Here is an 18478-nt window from a genome sequence, read left to right on the forward strand (position 1 = left end):
TAAGAATCCTTATTGTTTGTCCATGATTTGGAATATAGTTTCCGTTAAAAAAAGGGGTAAACTAAGACCCCATTAATTAATTAGCCTGGGGCTTTGAATAATTCTGAGTGTATTTATCGTTATCCGAACAAGCTGAAATTTCTTTCATTACTGTTCAACGTCTGAATTCGTCCATTGACTAAAAGCTAATTAAGAAGCAGAGTATTCTATCATCAATGGCCCATCACGACGACCCTTTTTTTTTTTATGCTAGACATTTACTCTTGCTTAAATTCGTTTCCACCAAGTGGGTTTCATTTTTCTTCTCAGATTTTTCATGGGTTTTTTTATTTTGAAGATTCATTGCTAATTTTCTGGGAATTCTCCTGAGCTCTTCTCTTTTCTTCTCTGAGATGGGAAATTGCTTTAGACACCCTGCCAAGTGTGCCCATGCTTCTTCCATCAACTTTTTTGGTAACAAAAATCTCTTTTCTTTTCTTCTCCCCAAAAAATATATATTTTTTTTTATGTCAACTTTTGAGGTTCTATATATTTTTGCTGAATCTTTTTTTTTTTTTGGGTGCTGAATCTGGTGTTATAATTGTTCTTGATTGGAAATGAGTTAAATGTAATAATTTTCTTGCAAAGACATTTGACTTTTTTTTTTTTTTTGGAATCCTTTTTATAATTAAAGGGTTGGTCCATAAATGTTTGATGAATTTTGTTGTGTTGCTGTTCTTGTTTGGAGGACAATTTGCACCTCGTTTTTGTTTTTTTTTTTAAAGGACCTCTTTTTGGTTTCTTTCTCTGGATGAAATTTTAAATTGAAACTTTAGCTTCAATTTCAATCATGTTCTTTTTGTTGAGGGTAGTAAAGACATTTCACTTTATCTGCTTAATTTCTCTTCTGCCATTTATCTCTTTAACTGGTGTACCAAAGACATCATTCTGGAGCTATTCTTACTGAGAATTTACCACTTAAAATTATTCTTCAACAATAGGTTCAAAACCATGGTTGTTTGATGATTCCTATATGAATGACAACATGCTTAGGTTGTATAAGTGCTGTTGCAATAAGTTTTAGTTCAACGTGATGTGGTAGAACCATGTTTTCCTGTTGACCTTTAACAAAGAATTAACGTTAGTGTTCTAACGGTTCCGATAATCATATTATTATGAGTGTGTAAAATCATGTTGGTTATTATTAGTTATTGGTTTCTGGCAGAAAGTACAAAGACTAGTAGCAATGTTAAGTTGGATTCAAAACCGCCGAGTGAGGACAAGCCCCTACGAGGACTAATCTCAACCGAAGTCGATACGTCTGTTCCCAACACGCTTAAGTCCTTTGCTTTCATTGATCTCAAAAATGCCACGAGGAACTTCAAGTCAGATAGCTTACTTGGAGAGGGAGGGTTTGGCTGGGTTTTCAAGGGATGGATCGACGAGAACACATTAGCTCCTGCGAAACGAGGAACCGGGACAGTGGTCGCTGTCAAAAGGCTCAAACGAGAAAGCTTTCAGGGCCACAAGGAATGGCTTGTATGTGTACTGCCGATCCCAAGTTTTCTTCTTTGGTTTTTCCTTTGCTTGTTCTCCTTATTATATGAACTTGAATCTGTCCTCGACTTGCAGGCGGAAGTGAATTATCTGGGTCAGCTTCGCCATAAAAATCTCGTGAAACTCATTGGTTACTGCTCCGAGTCTGATAACAGACTTCTTGTTTATGAGTATATGCCTAAAGGAAGTTTGGAAAATCATTTGTTTAGAAGTGAGTATAAAGGAGCTTCCTTTTTCGTTCTCTTGTATTTTCTTTGATTATTTGAGTAGTTAATTTCTATATTTCTTTCATTTTTATGTCACATATAGTCATACAGAGAAACAGCAGCTTGGCTAGCAATTCCCTTCTCAAATAAAATGCATTAGTAATAATGCCATAATGTATTGAAGTATGCAATTGCGATTCAGTATCCCTAACCTAACAGGAAACACATATGCTTAGAAAAGAGAGGCTCTAAAACGATTCACTTCTTCATTTTCTCTTTCAGCACTTGTTATTTTCTGCTAAGCTTTATATAGGTACAGCCCGTCCCACCCATCTCCGATCAACTCATTTGCATCCGAAGGATCTATCTTAGAATAGGTTGCCTACTTTCATTTGGCTTCATACTTCATGAAACTCTGCCCTTAGAGCAAAGGTGTTTCACTAAGCAATTAAGTTTATCAAGTATTCTGTGTTCTCCCATTACTAGCATAGTATTTGATTCAGCATATTTTTTTATTTTAGCCAATAAACTTCCTCTATCGGAAAGTAGACAAATTTTGTCTAACTTGTCTACTTCAACGAAATATCCGGATAAGTATGCATTGCGATTCCTTTGTCTAAAAGAACGTTTAATTTCTGGGATGATTCTCAAGGCAGGTTTGCTATGTTTCTTATGAGTTATGATGTAGGACCAAGAGAGGAGAGAGAGAATCAAAATTGAGGAATAGATACAAGAGACTAATGAACAATAGAACCAAAAGAGAGAAAACAAAGGATTCTAAAGAGAGAAAAATAACTCAAGAGGAGGAAAATCAATAATCTCAATGCTCATTGATCAACCATTACTCTGTACTGAAATTTCAAACTACCATATTTATAGGCAAACAAAATAACAAATTAGGAAACTAAATAAAAATGAAATAAGGAAACTTGATAATGCAACATAAATCTCTAATTAAGTTAAAACTAATTATTCAAACTAATTAATATCATAATCTCCATAATTCTATATAAGACGTATAACTGGGATGAGATTTGTTCAGTTTTGCTACGCTATCTGAGCTATACGGAATGGCTTCCTTGATGCATTATCCATCTATGGAATGAAGAACTTGAGTGTGTGTGTGCGCGTTTTTCTTTTTCTTTTTTTTTTTTTGTGTAAACTTTTGAGTGAGGGAAAATGAAAGGTAGCGCTGACGTTTAATACAACTTCTATAAGGTTTGTATATCACCATAGTTTTTCCTTTCGTGCAGAAGGTGTTCAGCCTATTTCGTGGAACTTGCGTATGAACATTGCAATTGATGTTGCGCGAGGATTATCGTTTTTGCATAGCTTAGATGCTAATGTTATCTACCGTGATTTAAAAGCTTCAAACATTCTGCTTGATTCGGTATATATAGGAACATTTTAGCATCTGTTATTCAATTGCAGCAACTGTACATGAAATTCATTTGGCTAATAGAGTTGTGAATGACTTTTATAGGATTTCAGTGCCCGACTTTCGGATTTTGGCTTAGCAAGGGATGGTCCCACAGGTGATAATACTCATGTTTCAACCAGAGTTGTGGGAACTCGAGGGTATGCTGCGCCAGAATATATAGCCACCGGTAAGTGTCAACTTTCAAATATTTGATGTATTACTTAAAAAGATATTTTCCCAGATAAAATTGAGAAAAGACAAAAAGGAATAAGAAACCAGAAAATGGAAAAAACCAAAGCTGTTATAATTTCTTTTCAATTTAGAAAGTATATGAGCCCGGGACAGGTTTCTTTTTCTGATGAAATCGGGTTTCAAAAGTGCAGGTCACTTGACTCCAAAGAGCGATGTGTACAGCTTCGGCGTGGTATTGCTAGAATTGCTATGTGGAAGACGGGCAATGGATGATGAGAAAGCGGTTGGCATCGAAGACACGCTGGTTGATTGGGCAAAGCCCTTCTTGAGTGATGCTAGACGAGTATTAAGGATCATGGACACCAGATTGGGGGGTCAGTACTCCAAAAAAGCAGCTCAAGCCGCAGCTGCACTCGCCGTGCAGTGCCTACACACGGATCCAAAGAACAGACCGCTAATGGTTGATGTTCTAGCGAAATTGGAACAGCTCCATACGTCGAGAGATGTTTCGAGCACCAAAGATTCTAGGCTGAACCATGCTTGGGTGAAACATTCCAATCATCCTCACAGGATAATATAAACACTCATGCATATTTGGTGTTAGTCTTGTTTCCCTTTTGTCCATTAAATTGCATTTTTCAAACTGCTATACATGGGTAGGAAAAAAGATATCCACTTTGTAGAAGAAACGTTACACACACAACTGCTGGCTCTGCAGATGTGGTTTGCTTTGTTATACAATGTAATCATATATAGTGTATCATATACTCTTATGTAAATAAGAGTTATTCTCCTCTCCTTCCTTCAAAAGGGATTTATGTGATTAACTAGGCATGCCCTTTAGTCACTTGTCAACATGTATATTTACTTTGTATTATTTTATTTCGGATTGTGGCTTCAAAGCCTCACAAGGGGAGTGCATTTGTGTAAGAGTTTACCATGTGAGGGTGTTTCGTTGGGCTATGTATTGGTTTTTTGTTTGCCATATAAAAAACTCCACTTGAGATTAATGTTAGGATTTCTGCCACTTTATTTTATCTTTTTGGAGTGGCAGAAATTCAAATCCTGTGGAATTGGAGTGGCAAAAATCGTAACATGTTTAATTCTTGTGGCATTCCTCAAGTTTCTTATTTTGTCAAAATTGCGGTGACACCTCCACGAGTCGTAGTGGCGGCAAGATCCGATGTTGCAATCCACATTGGATCTTTGCCCCCTACCACGATGTCGCTGCCCAAATCCCCTTCCTTCCTTCCACACCATGGAAGCCACCGCAAAGCCTCCCCTCATGTGAGATCTGTGTTTTGAGTAGAAATCTTTTTCTTTAAAACATTGGCCGTGTTTGGAATTGATTTTGTTTTTATTTTTTTACGTTTTTTTGATAAAGAAAAAATGAAAATGTTTTTAAAACGGCGTTTGACGCAATAAAAATAAAAAACGGAAATAAAAACGATTTTTTAGTTTAGTATAAAATGAGAGAGAAATGAAAAATGACTTTTAGTCGTTTTTCATTTTTTGTTTTCGTTTTCTCCTCTCTCGAGCATAGAGAAAGAGAGAGAGACATTAATAGATTTTTTTACACTGAAAATAATCTCTTGATAAAATTACCAAACGCATTTTTAAAAATGATTTCTGTCTGAGATTGAAAACGTTTTCATTTTTATTTTCATACAAAAAATAAAATTATTTTAGAACGAGTTCTAAGTGCGCCCATTATTTTACTGAAAAGTAGACCAATGATTTACGTTAGTTCTTTAATACGTGTTCTTTGTATGGAGAGTTTTTTTTTTTTTTTTCCTACTTTAAATCAATGGTTTACTCAAAGATATAATAGACCATTGATTTATTTTAGTTACTTAATGTACACAAGTGGTAATATGGACTTTTAACTCGTGAAAGTGACGATTATTAAAGGTATAAATGCAAAGCCGTAATAATCCATGGCCTCCTCTCATAAGTGCGCTAAATAGCCTAGTTTTCTCAAATTCTAGGATAAAGACACCAACACAATATTTCAAAAGTAAATAGCATATTCTTTTTAAACGACTGAAGCAAATAACATAGTTGTTATTTACTGCTAAATGTTTGGCGTAAGGTAAATAACATAGCATATTCTTTTTAAACGACTCAACAAAACAAAATCTTATCTCATAGTTTCCTTTTATACGTACCCACAAACTGAGAGAGAGAGAGAGAGAGAGAGAGAGAGAGAGAGAGAGAGAGAGAGAGAGAGAGAGAGAGAAGAAATTACAACTTGAATCTCTGCCTCTGCAAGGTTTTGTCATTAATTTTTAACAAATTTTTTGCAGAGTGGAATTAGAGTTGGGGCATCTCTTTCTTACTATTTACTCTTATGAGCTTTGCAGTGATGATTTCCCATCTGGGTTTGTGTTTGGTGCTGCTTCCTCGGTTTATCAGGTCCATTTTTTGATCAATGCGCATTTCAATATGGCAATTTCTAAACGTAGAAACATTGATCAATAATGATGTTTTCATTGAGTTTTGGGATTTTAAGGATTTGGGTTTGCGGTGATTTTGTGTTTTGTTTTGTGTCGAGCAGATGGAGGGCGCTGCAAACCAAGATGGGGAGGACTCTGAAGTCTGTTTAGTTCGCTAATTCGAGTTAAGAAATGATTTTATTTGAAAGTTTTTTATTATAATAAAAAAATTAAATGTGATTATTTGTGAAAATTTTTTATTGTAGTAAAATTTAAAATTTAAATTAAAATTGATGAAATGAATGGAATCTAAACATATGAGATACTTTGTCTTTGATGGTTTGTTTTTGTTTTTTTGTTTGTCCCTTTTATTTTTTTAGAGAGATTTATCTTAGAGTCTGAAAAAATGAACTTCTAAAAAGGGTATTTTTAGATCTATATATCATGAGTTATGCATACTTTTAATTTGACATGATTTTTTATTAGATCTAAGGATAAAATATTGGTTATATTAGTATAGAGATCTTCACAGAAAAAGACACTTTTTTTCTTCTTTTTTTGTTAAAATAAAAAGATCTAGAGGTAGAATGGATAGAAATTTGATCCTATTTTTGTCAACTAGTATTTTGGGAGTTTAAAGTTACGTTAACCCAAAACATATTTGGCATAATTTAACCCCGCTTTGGACAATAAGAATTCATCCGTGGATGCTAGGTGAGAAAATCCTGGGAGATCTGCCTTTGTCATGGAAATTTATCTCTTTGCCATTTTAGGAACGCACAAGTTTCTGGGCAAATCGTTTTAATTAAAAAAATAGATTGCGCGGGAAAATTATCTTTTCCATAAAAGAAAGAAAAGTTATTGAAAATAACTTTTTTTAAACTGCAATCGCCAACAGCCCAACATGTACTTTTTTTAAGAAAAAACATCTGTCCACATGTTGATGTACTTGAGTGATTTTTTTAACATATGTACTTTATTGACTCATATTTAAATATTATCATATATGAATGGAGCCACTGGAGACATCGCATGTAATGTACATGAGAATTTTTCATTCATTTTATTAATTTAAAATTTTAATTTTAATTTTATTATAGTTAAAATTTTTATAAAAAGTGATTTTTAATTTTTTTTATGGTAAAAAATTCTCATATAATTATATCTTAATTTAAATTAAAAATTTAAATTTATAAATTAAATGAGGTCAATATTTATCTCAATAAATATTCTATTCACACGCTCTTTTAAATTATAATTATATTTTTACAAAAATGCTTTACATAAAATGATAAAAGAGAACAACTATAAACTTAAATTACACAATAATATTTTTACAAAAAATCTCTATGTAATATTTGTCTTCTCAATCCACACCCACACACACGAATAAGCAGCATGTTGATTGAGGTTTAGTTATTTTAGTATGTGCAGAATATCTCTAGTTTGAGTCATTGAGTTTGTTAAATTACAAATAAATAAAATGTCCTTTCCTTTTTTCTTTTAAGCCTCGTTCGCTTCGCGGATTTGAGTTTTTAATTCAAGTTGAGATGTGATATTTTTTTAGAGCTTTTAACTGTAGTAGAAAAAGTTAGATGTAACATTTTCATAGAGCTTTTAACTGTAAAAATCTAAAATTAAAAACTCGAATCGGTGAAATGAACGATGTCTTATATTTTTGTTTTGGTCTTCTTTTGAAAAGAATTTTCTTTTTGTTCTAATAAAGTGGCATGCGCGATAGGGGCACATCGGAAACCGCGCGATGTACGGTGCACTTCTAGCCGTTGGACCCTACCGTTAAGTCGTTTCTGGGGTGGAGCGGGCTGTTAAACAAAAAAGTAACTCTTCCGGAGACTCCACCAACGTCACCGGGCTCTCTAATATTGCCGCCAGCTACCACGTCACAATTTAAGAATTTTAGTCCAATTCCCTTTCAATGCCCGTACTAATTGCGCTATCTGATAGGCTCTCCCGTCTCTTAGGGTCAAATTCCCTGGCCGTTCTCTAGTCATTGATAAAGGTCAATTAATCTGTATTTTTTATTATTGTAAAGAATATATTTAACTTCATTTTCACTCCTATGTGATCACATCTAAAAGCTAATTAGGCTGATTTGGCTCATAGAATTTCACTTGCAGGAAGATGTTCAACTCATTGTCAAGACAGGTTTAGATGCATTCAGATTCTCTATTTCATGGTCAAGGCTTATCCCAAGTATGATCACCGCAGCTAATTACTTGTATTACAAGAAATCAAGAACAAGGTCGATTTCTTCTAACATTTTGACCATCCTTTGTTCTGCAGACGGAAGAGGATCTCTAAATCCTTAGGGTTTGCAATACTACAACAACTTTATCAATGAATTAGTCAACCATGGTCACTACCAATACATGATACATTGAATACTTTTATATTTTTGGGAAATTATCATATTTCGTATTTGTAGTTTTCGACTTTATCAGGTTGGTATCTTTGTGTTGTCATAACCCTTTCAGGGTACCTTTAGTTTTCAAAAAAAAAAAAAAATCATCTGAAAGCATCAAGGTAGTTTTTTGGGGCATGCCATGGCCTTTCTCCCATTTTTAGCCTAAAAATATTAATGACGAGAGGAAAAAAAATTCACAAGGAAAAAAAGAAAAATATTATGATGAAGAAAATGAAAATTGAGAAAAGATTAATCTCATTTCTTATTCTCAACTGAATACAAAAGAAGCTTATATACAGCTCTTGAATAACCGAAAAGAAAAAGACAAGTAAAACTAGCGAAAACTAATTCTGTTGATCCTAACAAACTACACAGCTACTATATGCCAACTCAACAATACTAAAAACTAATAAAAACATTATTACACTTATTACAAGTATTAGACTTAAGTTAACAAACTTAATAAAAAAAGATAAAGCAGGGAGGCAAGGAGAACTTCTTTGTTTTAGCATTTTATTTTTTTAGTACTTTCTTAAAATTTTGTTGTTTTTTTTCTTGTTATTTATTAGACTAAAAAAAAATCATCGGATTTGGGAATATCAAAGTAATAATATAATAAAGTTGAAAACTATAGGGTATACGAGGATGATTATTTCTCTTTTTAACTTTTCTCTTTAGATACAGAAAACATAATGCTAAAACTTCCTTGTTTCTCAGGAATCCAACCACATGTTACACTACACCATTCTGACCTCTCACAGGTACTAGAAGACGAGTATGGAGGATGGGTTAGTCGAAAATTTATGTATGTTTCTTCAGCTATAGCTGGTAAATTTCACGCTGACAGTACAAAACTGAGCGATTGACATGATCGAATAACGTGTTGTGTGGTTGTAAGAAAGACTTCAGAGAATTTGCAGATGTGTGCTTCAGAGAGTTTGGTGATAGAGTTAAACATTGGACTACTATAAACGAGGCCAATGTGTTTTTATTAGGGGGTTATGATCTAGGATCTCTACCACCTAAACTATGTTCGCGTCCACTCGGAGTTGGTGACTGCTCCACGGGCAACTCCTCGACTGAGCCATACACTGCAGCTCATCATATGTTGTTGGCACATGCATCAGTTGCTAGATTGTATGAGAAAAACTACAAGGTAATCTCTAAGGGCCTTTAGTTCGCTGATTTGAGTTGAGATGTGACTTTATATGAAAATTTTTTACTGTAGTAAAAAAGTTAGATGTGATTGTTTCTGAGAGCTTTTTACAGTAGCAAAACTCAAATTTTAAACTCAAATCGGTAAAATGAACTAGGCCTAAGTTTTTTATTTCTTTATATTTTTAAAAGTTAAAGTGGGCGATTGTTGAGTATGTGGAGCCTAGTTATCGCTCTGAATGTTGGTCGTCATGCTGAAATTAGAAATTATGTTAGAGAAAAATATAAAGAGTCTTAGAGACTGGTTGATCTGATTATAAGAATTTAGAAATTTACAAGCACATATTGTATATCTCACAAAATTAAAATAAATGTGTGGGTGAATGCAGGACAAGCATCAGGGATTTGTATTTAGAAATTTACAAGCACATATTGTATATCTCACAAAATTAAAATAAATGTGTGGGTCAATGCAGGACAAGCAACAGGGATTTGTAGGAATCAATATCTTTGCTTATTGGTTTATCCCTCTAACAGACAGCAATGAAGATAAAATTGCTACTCAAAGAGCAAATGACTTTTATATTGTTTGGTAAGTTACATGTTACTACTTTTCATTTTTATTTTATCTTTACCCAAGTAGTCTTTGGGTACGTTTGCAAGAGCTTCTTAAAAGTTATTTTTAGTTTTTTAGATTTAAAATCTCTTTTAGAAGTGTTTAAATGACCTGTTAGCAAAGTTTTTAACTTTTTAGAAGAGTTTCTAATCAAAATCACAAAATATGACTTCTCAAACTACTCTTTTCAATAGATTTTAAAACTTGCACAATATTTTAAACTTCATTCTAATATTTTCATTGCTTATTAAAAACTTAAAAAAATCATATTAACCTATTTTAGCTCTTTTAAAAATATGGTTCCAACCACTTATAGAAAAACTCCAAACTTTTTAGGAATCCGCCCTCATTAGGGGTTGGGTTCCTTCGAATTTTTAGGATTGAATTATTACAATGTGATGTTAAGGACAAGTCTAGCACCATTCAGTCAGAAAACAGGGACGTCATTGCGGACATGGGAGTAAAGCTATATCGTATGCCTCTTTCGCATAAACGTAACTTGGATGTCATGACATAATTGTAGGGGAAAAAAATTGACTTTGCACATTTCTAAATGTTAGATCTGGTAAAAAAATTACGTCAAATAAAAAGCACGCAAAACAGATAGCTACAAATTTGATAGTTTAAAACTGAGCTCTATTGATCGAATTCTCGAAGTTCAGTACTCTCTCTCTCAATGAATCAATCAGTGAGTTGAGGTTCAAACACTATTTAATTTCAATAGATTTTCAGTAGAATCGTTGACTCATTGAAGCTGTTCTTTTTTTTTTTTTTTTTTTTTTTTTTTTTTGCTGGCAGCTGTGCAAAATGACCCGTCAATATTTGAGGTAAAAAACCGAATAATAAACCTTTTTTTGTTGGTTGATTTGTGTCTGGTAATTCTTGTATGTCATTGTTTCTCTAGTTTGATGCAGTATCCAATCACACCCTGGGGTCTGACAGGAATTCTCGAGTATATAAAGCAACATCATAACAATCCTCTTATTTATATCCATGAAAGTGGTAAGATCAGTCTCTCTCTCTCTTCTCATGACACTATTTTAAAAGGGTTTTACAAAAAATTCATTGGATGAACACAACAAGCGTGTTTGGAACTCATTTTAAAATAATTTTATTTTTTATATGAAAATAAAAATGAAAACGTTTTCAATTTCAGACAAATTATTTTTGAAAATGCGTTTGATAGTTTTATCAAGAGATTGTTTTCAGTATAAAAAAACTCATTAATGTATATCTTTCTCTCTCAGCTCGAGAGAGGAGAAAACGAAAACAAAAAATAAAAAACGATTAAAAATCGTTTTTCAGTTCTCTCTCATTTTACACTAAACTAAAAAATCGTTTTCATTTCTGTTTTTTGTCTTTATTGCGCCAAACGCCGTTTTACTTTTCATTTTTTAGAAACGTTTTCATTTTTTCTTTCTCAAAAAACATAAAAAATAAAAACGGGATCAATTCCAAACACGATCAACGCCACAGAAAAAAATATTTAAAGCTATATCTGTATTGCGACCCGTCCTTTTCTGGATGTATTGTGCATGCAATTTATCATACGTTGAATAATGGATAAGTGAAAACACGATGAAATTTGAGTTATTTTTATTAGGGGATCAAATAATAAAAATTCCGACAATCTAAATTCATAAACCGTCATTCAATACTTGTAAAAGTGTTGCACGGTACTATTGGTATAAGATGAAGTATGTACTGTGGGGTGACTCAGGGGTTGTTTTTTTTTTAGTGTAGTTTTTGAGTTATGTTTGTAGTAGTCTTTTTTTTTTTGGGTACATAAATGTTTATAGTGTTCCTCTATGCTCATTCCACTAAACCTGTATACTAAAGTTTCCGATACTTATTTTTCTAAAAAAAAATAAAATAAAATAAAGATTCCATAGAGGAATTTTTTTGGGCGTGTTTGAAACTCGTTTCAAAATGATTTTATTTTTTGTATGAAAATGAAAATGAAAACGTTTTCAATCTCAGACAGAAATCATTTTTGAAAATGCGTTTGATGGTTTTATCAAGAGATTATTTTCAGTGTAAAAAAAACATATTAATGTCTCTCTTTCTCTCTCTGCTCGAGAGAGGAGAAAATAAAAACAAAAAATGAAGGGTGCGTTTGGAATTAGTTCCAAAACGTTTTTATTTTCTGTACGAAAATGAAAATGAAAACGTTTTTAGTTTCATTTTTGAATTATTTCTAAAAATGCGTTTGGTAGTTTTATTTAGAGATTGATTTCAGTTTTAAAAAAAACTGAAACTGCGTTTGGTGGTTTAATTTTTGAAAACATGTAATAATATATTAAATAAATAATATTATTAAATATATTAAATAAATAATATATTAAATATATTAAATAAATAATATTATTAAATATATTATATAAATAATATTATTAAATATATTAAATAATAATATATTAAATAAATATATTAAATAAACATATATAATACAAAAACGGTTTCAGAAAAGAGGGAAGAAAATGAAAAAGAAAAAAAAAAGTGAAATCCGTTTTTCAGAAAACAGAAAACGAAAACAAGAAAATGAAAACACATTTTTTTCGTTTTCTGATTTCCACAAAAAGACAAAAACGTTTTTGGTTTTGTTTTTTAAAAAAAATTGCACCAAACACGTTTTTAACACCCGTTTTCATTTTTTTGCTTTGAAAACCGTGAAAAACGAAAACGAAAACGCAAACAAACGAGCCCGAAAAACGACTAAAAGTCGTTTTTCATTTTTCTCTCATTTTACACTAAACCAAAAAATCGTTTTCATTTCCGTTTATTGTCTTTATTGTGTCAAACGCCGTTTTAAAAACGTTTTCATTTTTTCTTTCTCGAAAAACGTAAAAAATAAAAACTGGATCAATTCCAAACACGGTCTTTATTTTTTGTTTTTTGTTTTTGTTTTTGTTTTTTTAAGTTTCCTTTGTTGTTATACAATTACTATTTTCTTTTATGTTATGTGAGTAGAGTTTGACATTTTTATTTTTCTTTGTTGTGTTTGTTTGGCTTCCTTTTGTTTAAACTTGCAAGGAATGGGTCGAACGTGAAAGGATATTTCACATGGTCCTTCTTAAGATTTGTTGGAGATGTTGAACGGTTATGAATCTGATTATGGCTTGTATTACGTAGATTTGAATGATCCAGAATTGAAAAGACAACCTACGCTCTCGGCACATTGGAATTCCCATCTCTTGAAGAGAAAAAGTATAAGACCTGTTCATTTCACCGATTCGAGTTTAAAATTTAAGTTTTACTACAGTAAAAAACTCTTAAAAACAGTCACATTTAACTTTTTTACTACAGTAAAAAGCTTTTACATAAACTCACATTTCAACTCGAATCAGCGAACTAAACAGACTCAAATTTAGATGGCATTCTTCAATCTTTATCCCATGATTATTTCTAAAACTAGAATTTATTTTGGGTAAAATGTTCTATTTTATACTTTATACACTAATGCACAATGCATTTCATATGTTATTTGTTTGACTCAGGATTAAATTTAACACCAGTGTGACATGTCAAATTTTAACAATAAAAATGTCACTGTACCAAACATTGATTTTGTTATCGAATGCCAAAATTTGGCTTTGGATTGTGGCGTAATTAATCAAAACAAATACTTCCAAATTCAAATCTCATAACTCTCTCATTTGTCTCACGAAATTCACCTTTTTAAAATATTCCATAGAGGAATGGAATATAAAAATTCATGTCAATTCACCTTCTGTCAGCTCATATACATTATTATTATCATTGTTCAACTTTTTTTTCCTTTTCAAGCTAATGTAACACTCACATGATGATTTGGTGTAATCCATGAACAGAAAGTATGGCAAGAATACAAATTTCAATTAAGAATAATTTCCTTAGATGATTAAATTAAAAGCTTAAAAATATTCAAGATTTCTTTCTTTCAATTTGGGAAGCCACAAACTTAACTATCCAGGGAACTTTGTAACATGGAACTATCATGGCTAACCCACATTAGAATATTAACAAAGCACCGACTTATACCATGCACCCAAGTCTTTCCTAAAATAATTTTCCAGCAAAACCGAACCAAAACCTATCAACATGGCACTTTTGCTGCTGTATGTATTCCTAGTTAAACATAGATGTACAGAACACACAAACTCTAGCAGTGCATGGGAAGAACTATATCAGCAGCGGAATGAACAAGCAGCTTGATGATGAGATTCCATAGCAGTTTCACCATGAATCCAATATCATAAACGCATTGGTTCGAGTTACGAGTCAAAAAGATGCCGAACTTGTTCTTCGAAGCTGGTATTTTGGTTCGGAAGAGGATTCGCATGGGAACACATTCTCAAATTCCTAAAACAGTAGAAACAAAGAAAAATAAGGACATAATTATAGCAGGCAAATCTAGTAGGAGCGGTAGAAGAACTCGCAACCCTTGTTTATTGTTCGTTGTTTTTAAGATTAAAGTGAACATATTATAACACAAAAGACTTCAAATTCCCTATTATACAAGTTGAAAATAACTAGTTAACTTAAAGAAACTTTACGGCAAGATATGCACAATACAGTGATTTATGTCGAAATAACATCCATAAAGGATACAACTGAGACTTTATGGCCAATGGCAATCTACCTAGAATTATAAAATTAGGTCCATCAATTCAAAGTGACATCACTTGCAGATTGGAAGTCTTTCTACTGAAGACGATGCCAGGCATGCAGAAATAAAAATGTGAAAAAGCCGAGAAACACGAGCACATTACAGACTAATACTTACAGACTCAGACTTTTTCAAGTTAGTGCTACACTTGACTAGAATGGCATAGTTTTCACACATTTCAAAAAAAAAAAAAAAAAAAGAAAAAAGAAAAAAAGAAAGCTGAAATAACTATGTCTCGTTTCAAAGTACTAAAGTTTGAGGCCAATGAGAATCATACAAGTATTCCTAAAAGCACAAGCTGCAACAAGAGTAATGTAAAAAACTATACTTCACTTGTTCTACAAGCACCAAAAATTGCCGAAATGTCAAGTGCCTATGATAGAATATGCCCCTTGGGACAGTTCATCACTATATTTCAGTTGCTCCGGTTGCAAAAAGATGATGAATTTAATAATCTGTTTTGCGTACAGAACATATTGATCCTCCTGGCAGGAAAAGGCTTTTAAGTGTTACCTAAAAGGATACAGACCGCAGTTGTTTCTCTCCTAAGAAAACAAAGTTGCTTTTGAAAAGTACTGATGAGAAGAAAAAGGTTACAGAGCCTTGCCGCCCCATGTATTTGAGATGTAAACTCAATCTGAAAGGTAATATATGTACGGCAGTAAAAATGCCTCGGCGAAAGTTCAATGTGCCGAGGGAATATACACAAAAAATATAAAGTTAATACCATAACTATTAACTTTATAATTGTCCTTGAGAACTTAATGTTTCCTAAAATCCTACGAACTTACTTCACAATATGAATGGTTTCACTTTTTCCAAAAACTGATAAATCAAGAATTCTTTTGGACAAATTCCCATGAACACTTATCCAAAAGTGACTTTACTGAGCTTGATCTATTTTTCAATAACCATCCATATTATCTCTTTGGGAGACCCAAAAGATGCAGACATTCGAGTGTAGTTAATTTTTTTTTTTAATCTCTATTTGCGTTTAAGAAGATTTTATTAGCACACGTTCCCAGTGTTTGTTCAGCAATCCAATTGATCTCAGTTATTCTCCCCTCATCTTTTTCCTCTCTCTCTCTCTCTTTTCCTTCCAGTTTTTTGCTTGCCAGATAAAAACAGTCAACCTAGACTAACGAATTTACCTTCACCTATTTCATATTCTGTTGCCTAAAGTGAAAGATCCAGTTCAAATTCTTGAAATATCTTCAGCATCGATGTCTATGAAGAACTACTATTCTCCGTAATCATACTGCAGTACCTACCATACATCTTTCTAGTTCCCACATCTCCAAGCCAAAATGTCCTAGCGTACAAGTCCTAGTGCATTTCTTACAATACTGTTGAATCGAAAGTATGTTTATCTGAACCTAGCCATCAAATGCTCCCATCACATGCTAAAAAATGCGTGCACGTCTAATTTATCAAAAATGGTTATCTATACAATGAGAAATGAATCACTGTATCAAGCTAAACATTCATGGACTTGTCACTCGTGAGAAACCATAGCCACCAGAGATCGGAACTCAAAGATTCTTTATATGAAACAAACTAATGAAAACTATGAAAAATCTCTCACCTTCTCTTTCTTGAGCTTTAAGTTCTCCTCTTCTAGGCGCGAAACCTTGTTGACCAACTCATTGTGGTATGCCTAATGTAGGCAAAAGGATTTTGATTAATAAAAGCAACAAAGAGAAAAATAATAATTAATTAGAAAAAGTAAAACAAACACAGAGAATGAAAGATACCTGTTTTCTAGCTCGTGAACGCGCAGCTGATTCCCTGTTCTTGATTTTTCTCCTAAGTCTCCTCTCCACGGTCTTCTCATATGCATCTGATGCATCTCTTTTCCGCCCTGGTGTGGTTGGATCTGATAATGCACCGATTGAAGGGGAGGATGACAACCCAAATTTATGAGGATAACTCTGTGGGGTCGGGGTCATTGCATCAATGGAATCTAATCCCACTGCAGGACATGAAGAAGCTTCGGCAAAAAGCCCTGCTTGTACAAGGAAGTCTTCTAAAGTCGTTTCACCAAGTGTGGGCTCTCTATCTTGAACCTTCACATCCTCATTGTATCTCTTCTTCTGCCCTTGTTGGATTTCTTTCCACACATCATCGACGGTCTTTCCAATCAAAGCTCTAGCTAATGTTAGACTGGCCTGACGTTGGAGTGACGATGATGCAGAAGTATTCTCCACATCCCTCCCGGCGACTTCCTTTGCCTCAGAAGTATATAAACTTTGAAGAAGCTCATGCAGATCCATGCTTCCGAGCGGTTTTCCCACGTCTCCCAGGTGGTTATTAACTTCATCTAGAGTCAGGCTATACCATGAGTTCTGCCTTGCCAACGGGGCAGGCTGAAAATGAGACTGTTGGCCGTTACCTTGAGATGTCATTGTCTGAATCCCCATTCACCAATCATTCACGGCCAACAAACCTCGCCTTTGCAAAAACAAAAAGGAAAAAAAATACAAATTGCAATCCATTAAATTCATATAAGCAGCATCTAAATTCTTTACTTTGTGCTTTATTTTCAACATTTGCTTATTCTTTTGATAATATCTTTAATAGATGCTTACAAAAATAATACCAAACAAAAAGAAAAGAACAACAAGCTCCAAGACCATTCCAAAACAATAATACAGTGGTAGTACAAATGCTGGAAAATTTGGCACTCGAGTACAAAAGGACACTCGAATCAGTAGTGTGTATTTCTACACTGTTAGATGTTCAACAAACTCTGTAAGATTTACATATATTTATCCACAAGTAACATTCATAAACGGTACACTATCAATAGGGCATACATGCACAAAAACAAATTTATATTTATTGCCTAATCTCAAAGTTCTTCAAAAAAGTCTAATACCCTTCTTGGGCAGGAAAAAGAATCTCAACTCTAGACTGGCAAAAGGGGGAAAAAGTTATTATAAAAAAAAAAAAAAAAAACTGACGCAAGCAAAGCAAAATTCAAAAACTCCCATTTCTGTTGACCTACAAAAAGAGAAGATTTTCATTTTTCAGCTCAACAAAACAGGAACCTCACTAAATCAGAGACAAAACAAAAAACCCATTACAAGTATTCAAAAAACAAAAACTTTGAAACCATTTGATCTTAACTTAGTCACTCGCAAAATCAAACATTTACAGATTCAAATAAAGCAAAAAACGGATACTATGAAAACAACATAAGAAGCTGATTTCAAAATTACTAGAAAGTGACATAACGAAAAACACGTACCGGTTTGAAAGACGAGCAAAATTATCAGGATCTGATACAAATCACGAGGCCTTTTTAATCAGATCAAGACGAACATTTTCTCGTTGGAATCCAAACAAAAACAACAACAACAACAACGTTGGTATAAAATCCGATGTATGTTTGTATGTTTGTATTTTTGTTTTTGTTGATCAGAATTTGACAAAACAGCGCTTTACTTTTCTTCTTTTCTTTCTTTCTTTTCCGGTTTTTAATTTGTGTTTTTGGTTTTACTTTTGGTAAAATTTGGTTTTGCACGTTTTTGTGAACAGCGGCATCAGTGAGTGCCAAGTCGGCTGAATGGAATTTCTCTTCTTTTATATTCTCGTGACTCGAACTCTGCTCTTCTTGTCCTGATGTGAGGCCCGGTCTGTAATGAGGGCCCATGTTCGAGCCCCTTAGATAGGCCCAACTTAATTTCTGGAGAGATTGAGGGAAATAGGTAAGATTTGAGAGGAATTATAAAATGAAAAAAAAAAAAATCTCTCAATTTACCTTTAAGAGTGTATGAGTTTAGATTTTTACTCTTTACTCTTGATAAATACTCTTTTGTTAGTGTAATTATTTAATTAAAAAT

At 33.1% G+C, this 18478-nt stretch overlaps 2 protein-coding genes and 1 pseudogene across 2 annotated transcripts; 2 read left to right on the plus strand and 1 right to left on the minus strand.

Annotated features, from left to right (window-relative positions):
* Positions 1-212: 212 nt before the first annotated feature.
* Positions 213-4459, plus strand: LOC21405325 (probable serine/threonine-protein kinase PBL3). Its single transcript, XM_010095497.2, has 6 exons — positions 213-453; positions 1205-1518; positions 1612-1747; positions 2996-3132; positions 3226-3349; positions 3546-4459. Exons 1-6 carry the CDS (start codon positions 393-395, stop codon positions 3932-3934), a joined length of 1161 nt encoding a protein of 386 aa, XP_010093799.1. The 5' UTR covers positions 213-392; the 3' UTR covers positions 3935-4459.
* A 973-nt stretch (positions 4460-5432) lies between these two features.
* LOC21405326 lies at positions 5433-14195 on the plus strand (annotated as a pseudogene).
* LOC21405327 (ABSCISIC ACID-INSENSITIVE 5-like protein 2) lies at positions 13862-18134 on the minus strand. Its single transcript, XM_010095499.2, has 4 exons — positions 17884-18134; positions 16388-17084; positions 16219-16290; positions 13862-14326 (listed from the first exon to the last, which is right to left on the minus strand). Exons 2-4 carry the CDS (start codon positions 17051-17053, stop codon positions 14246-14248), a joined length of 819 nt encoding a protein of 272 aa, XP_010093801.2. The 5' UTR covers positions 17054-17084; positions 17884-18134; the 3' UTR covers positions 13862-14245.
* Between the last annotated feature and the right edge of the window lie 344 nt (positions 18135-18478).

The sequence above is a fragment of the Morus notabilis genome, unplaced genomic scaffold, assembly GCF_000414095.1.
Source record: "Morus notabilis unplaced genomic scaffold, ASM41409v2 Scaffold306, whole genome shotgun sequence".
NCBI lineage: Eukaryota > Viridiplantae > Streptophyta > Magnoliopsida > Rosales > Moraceae > Morus > Morus notabilis.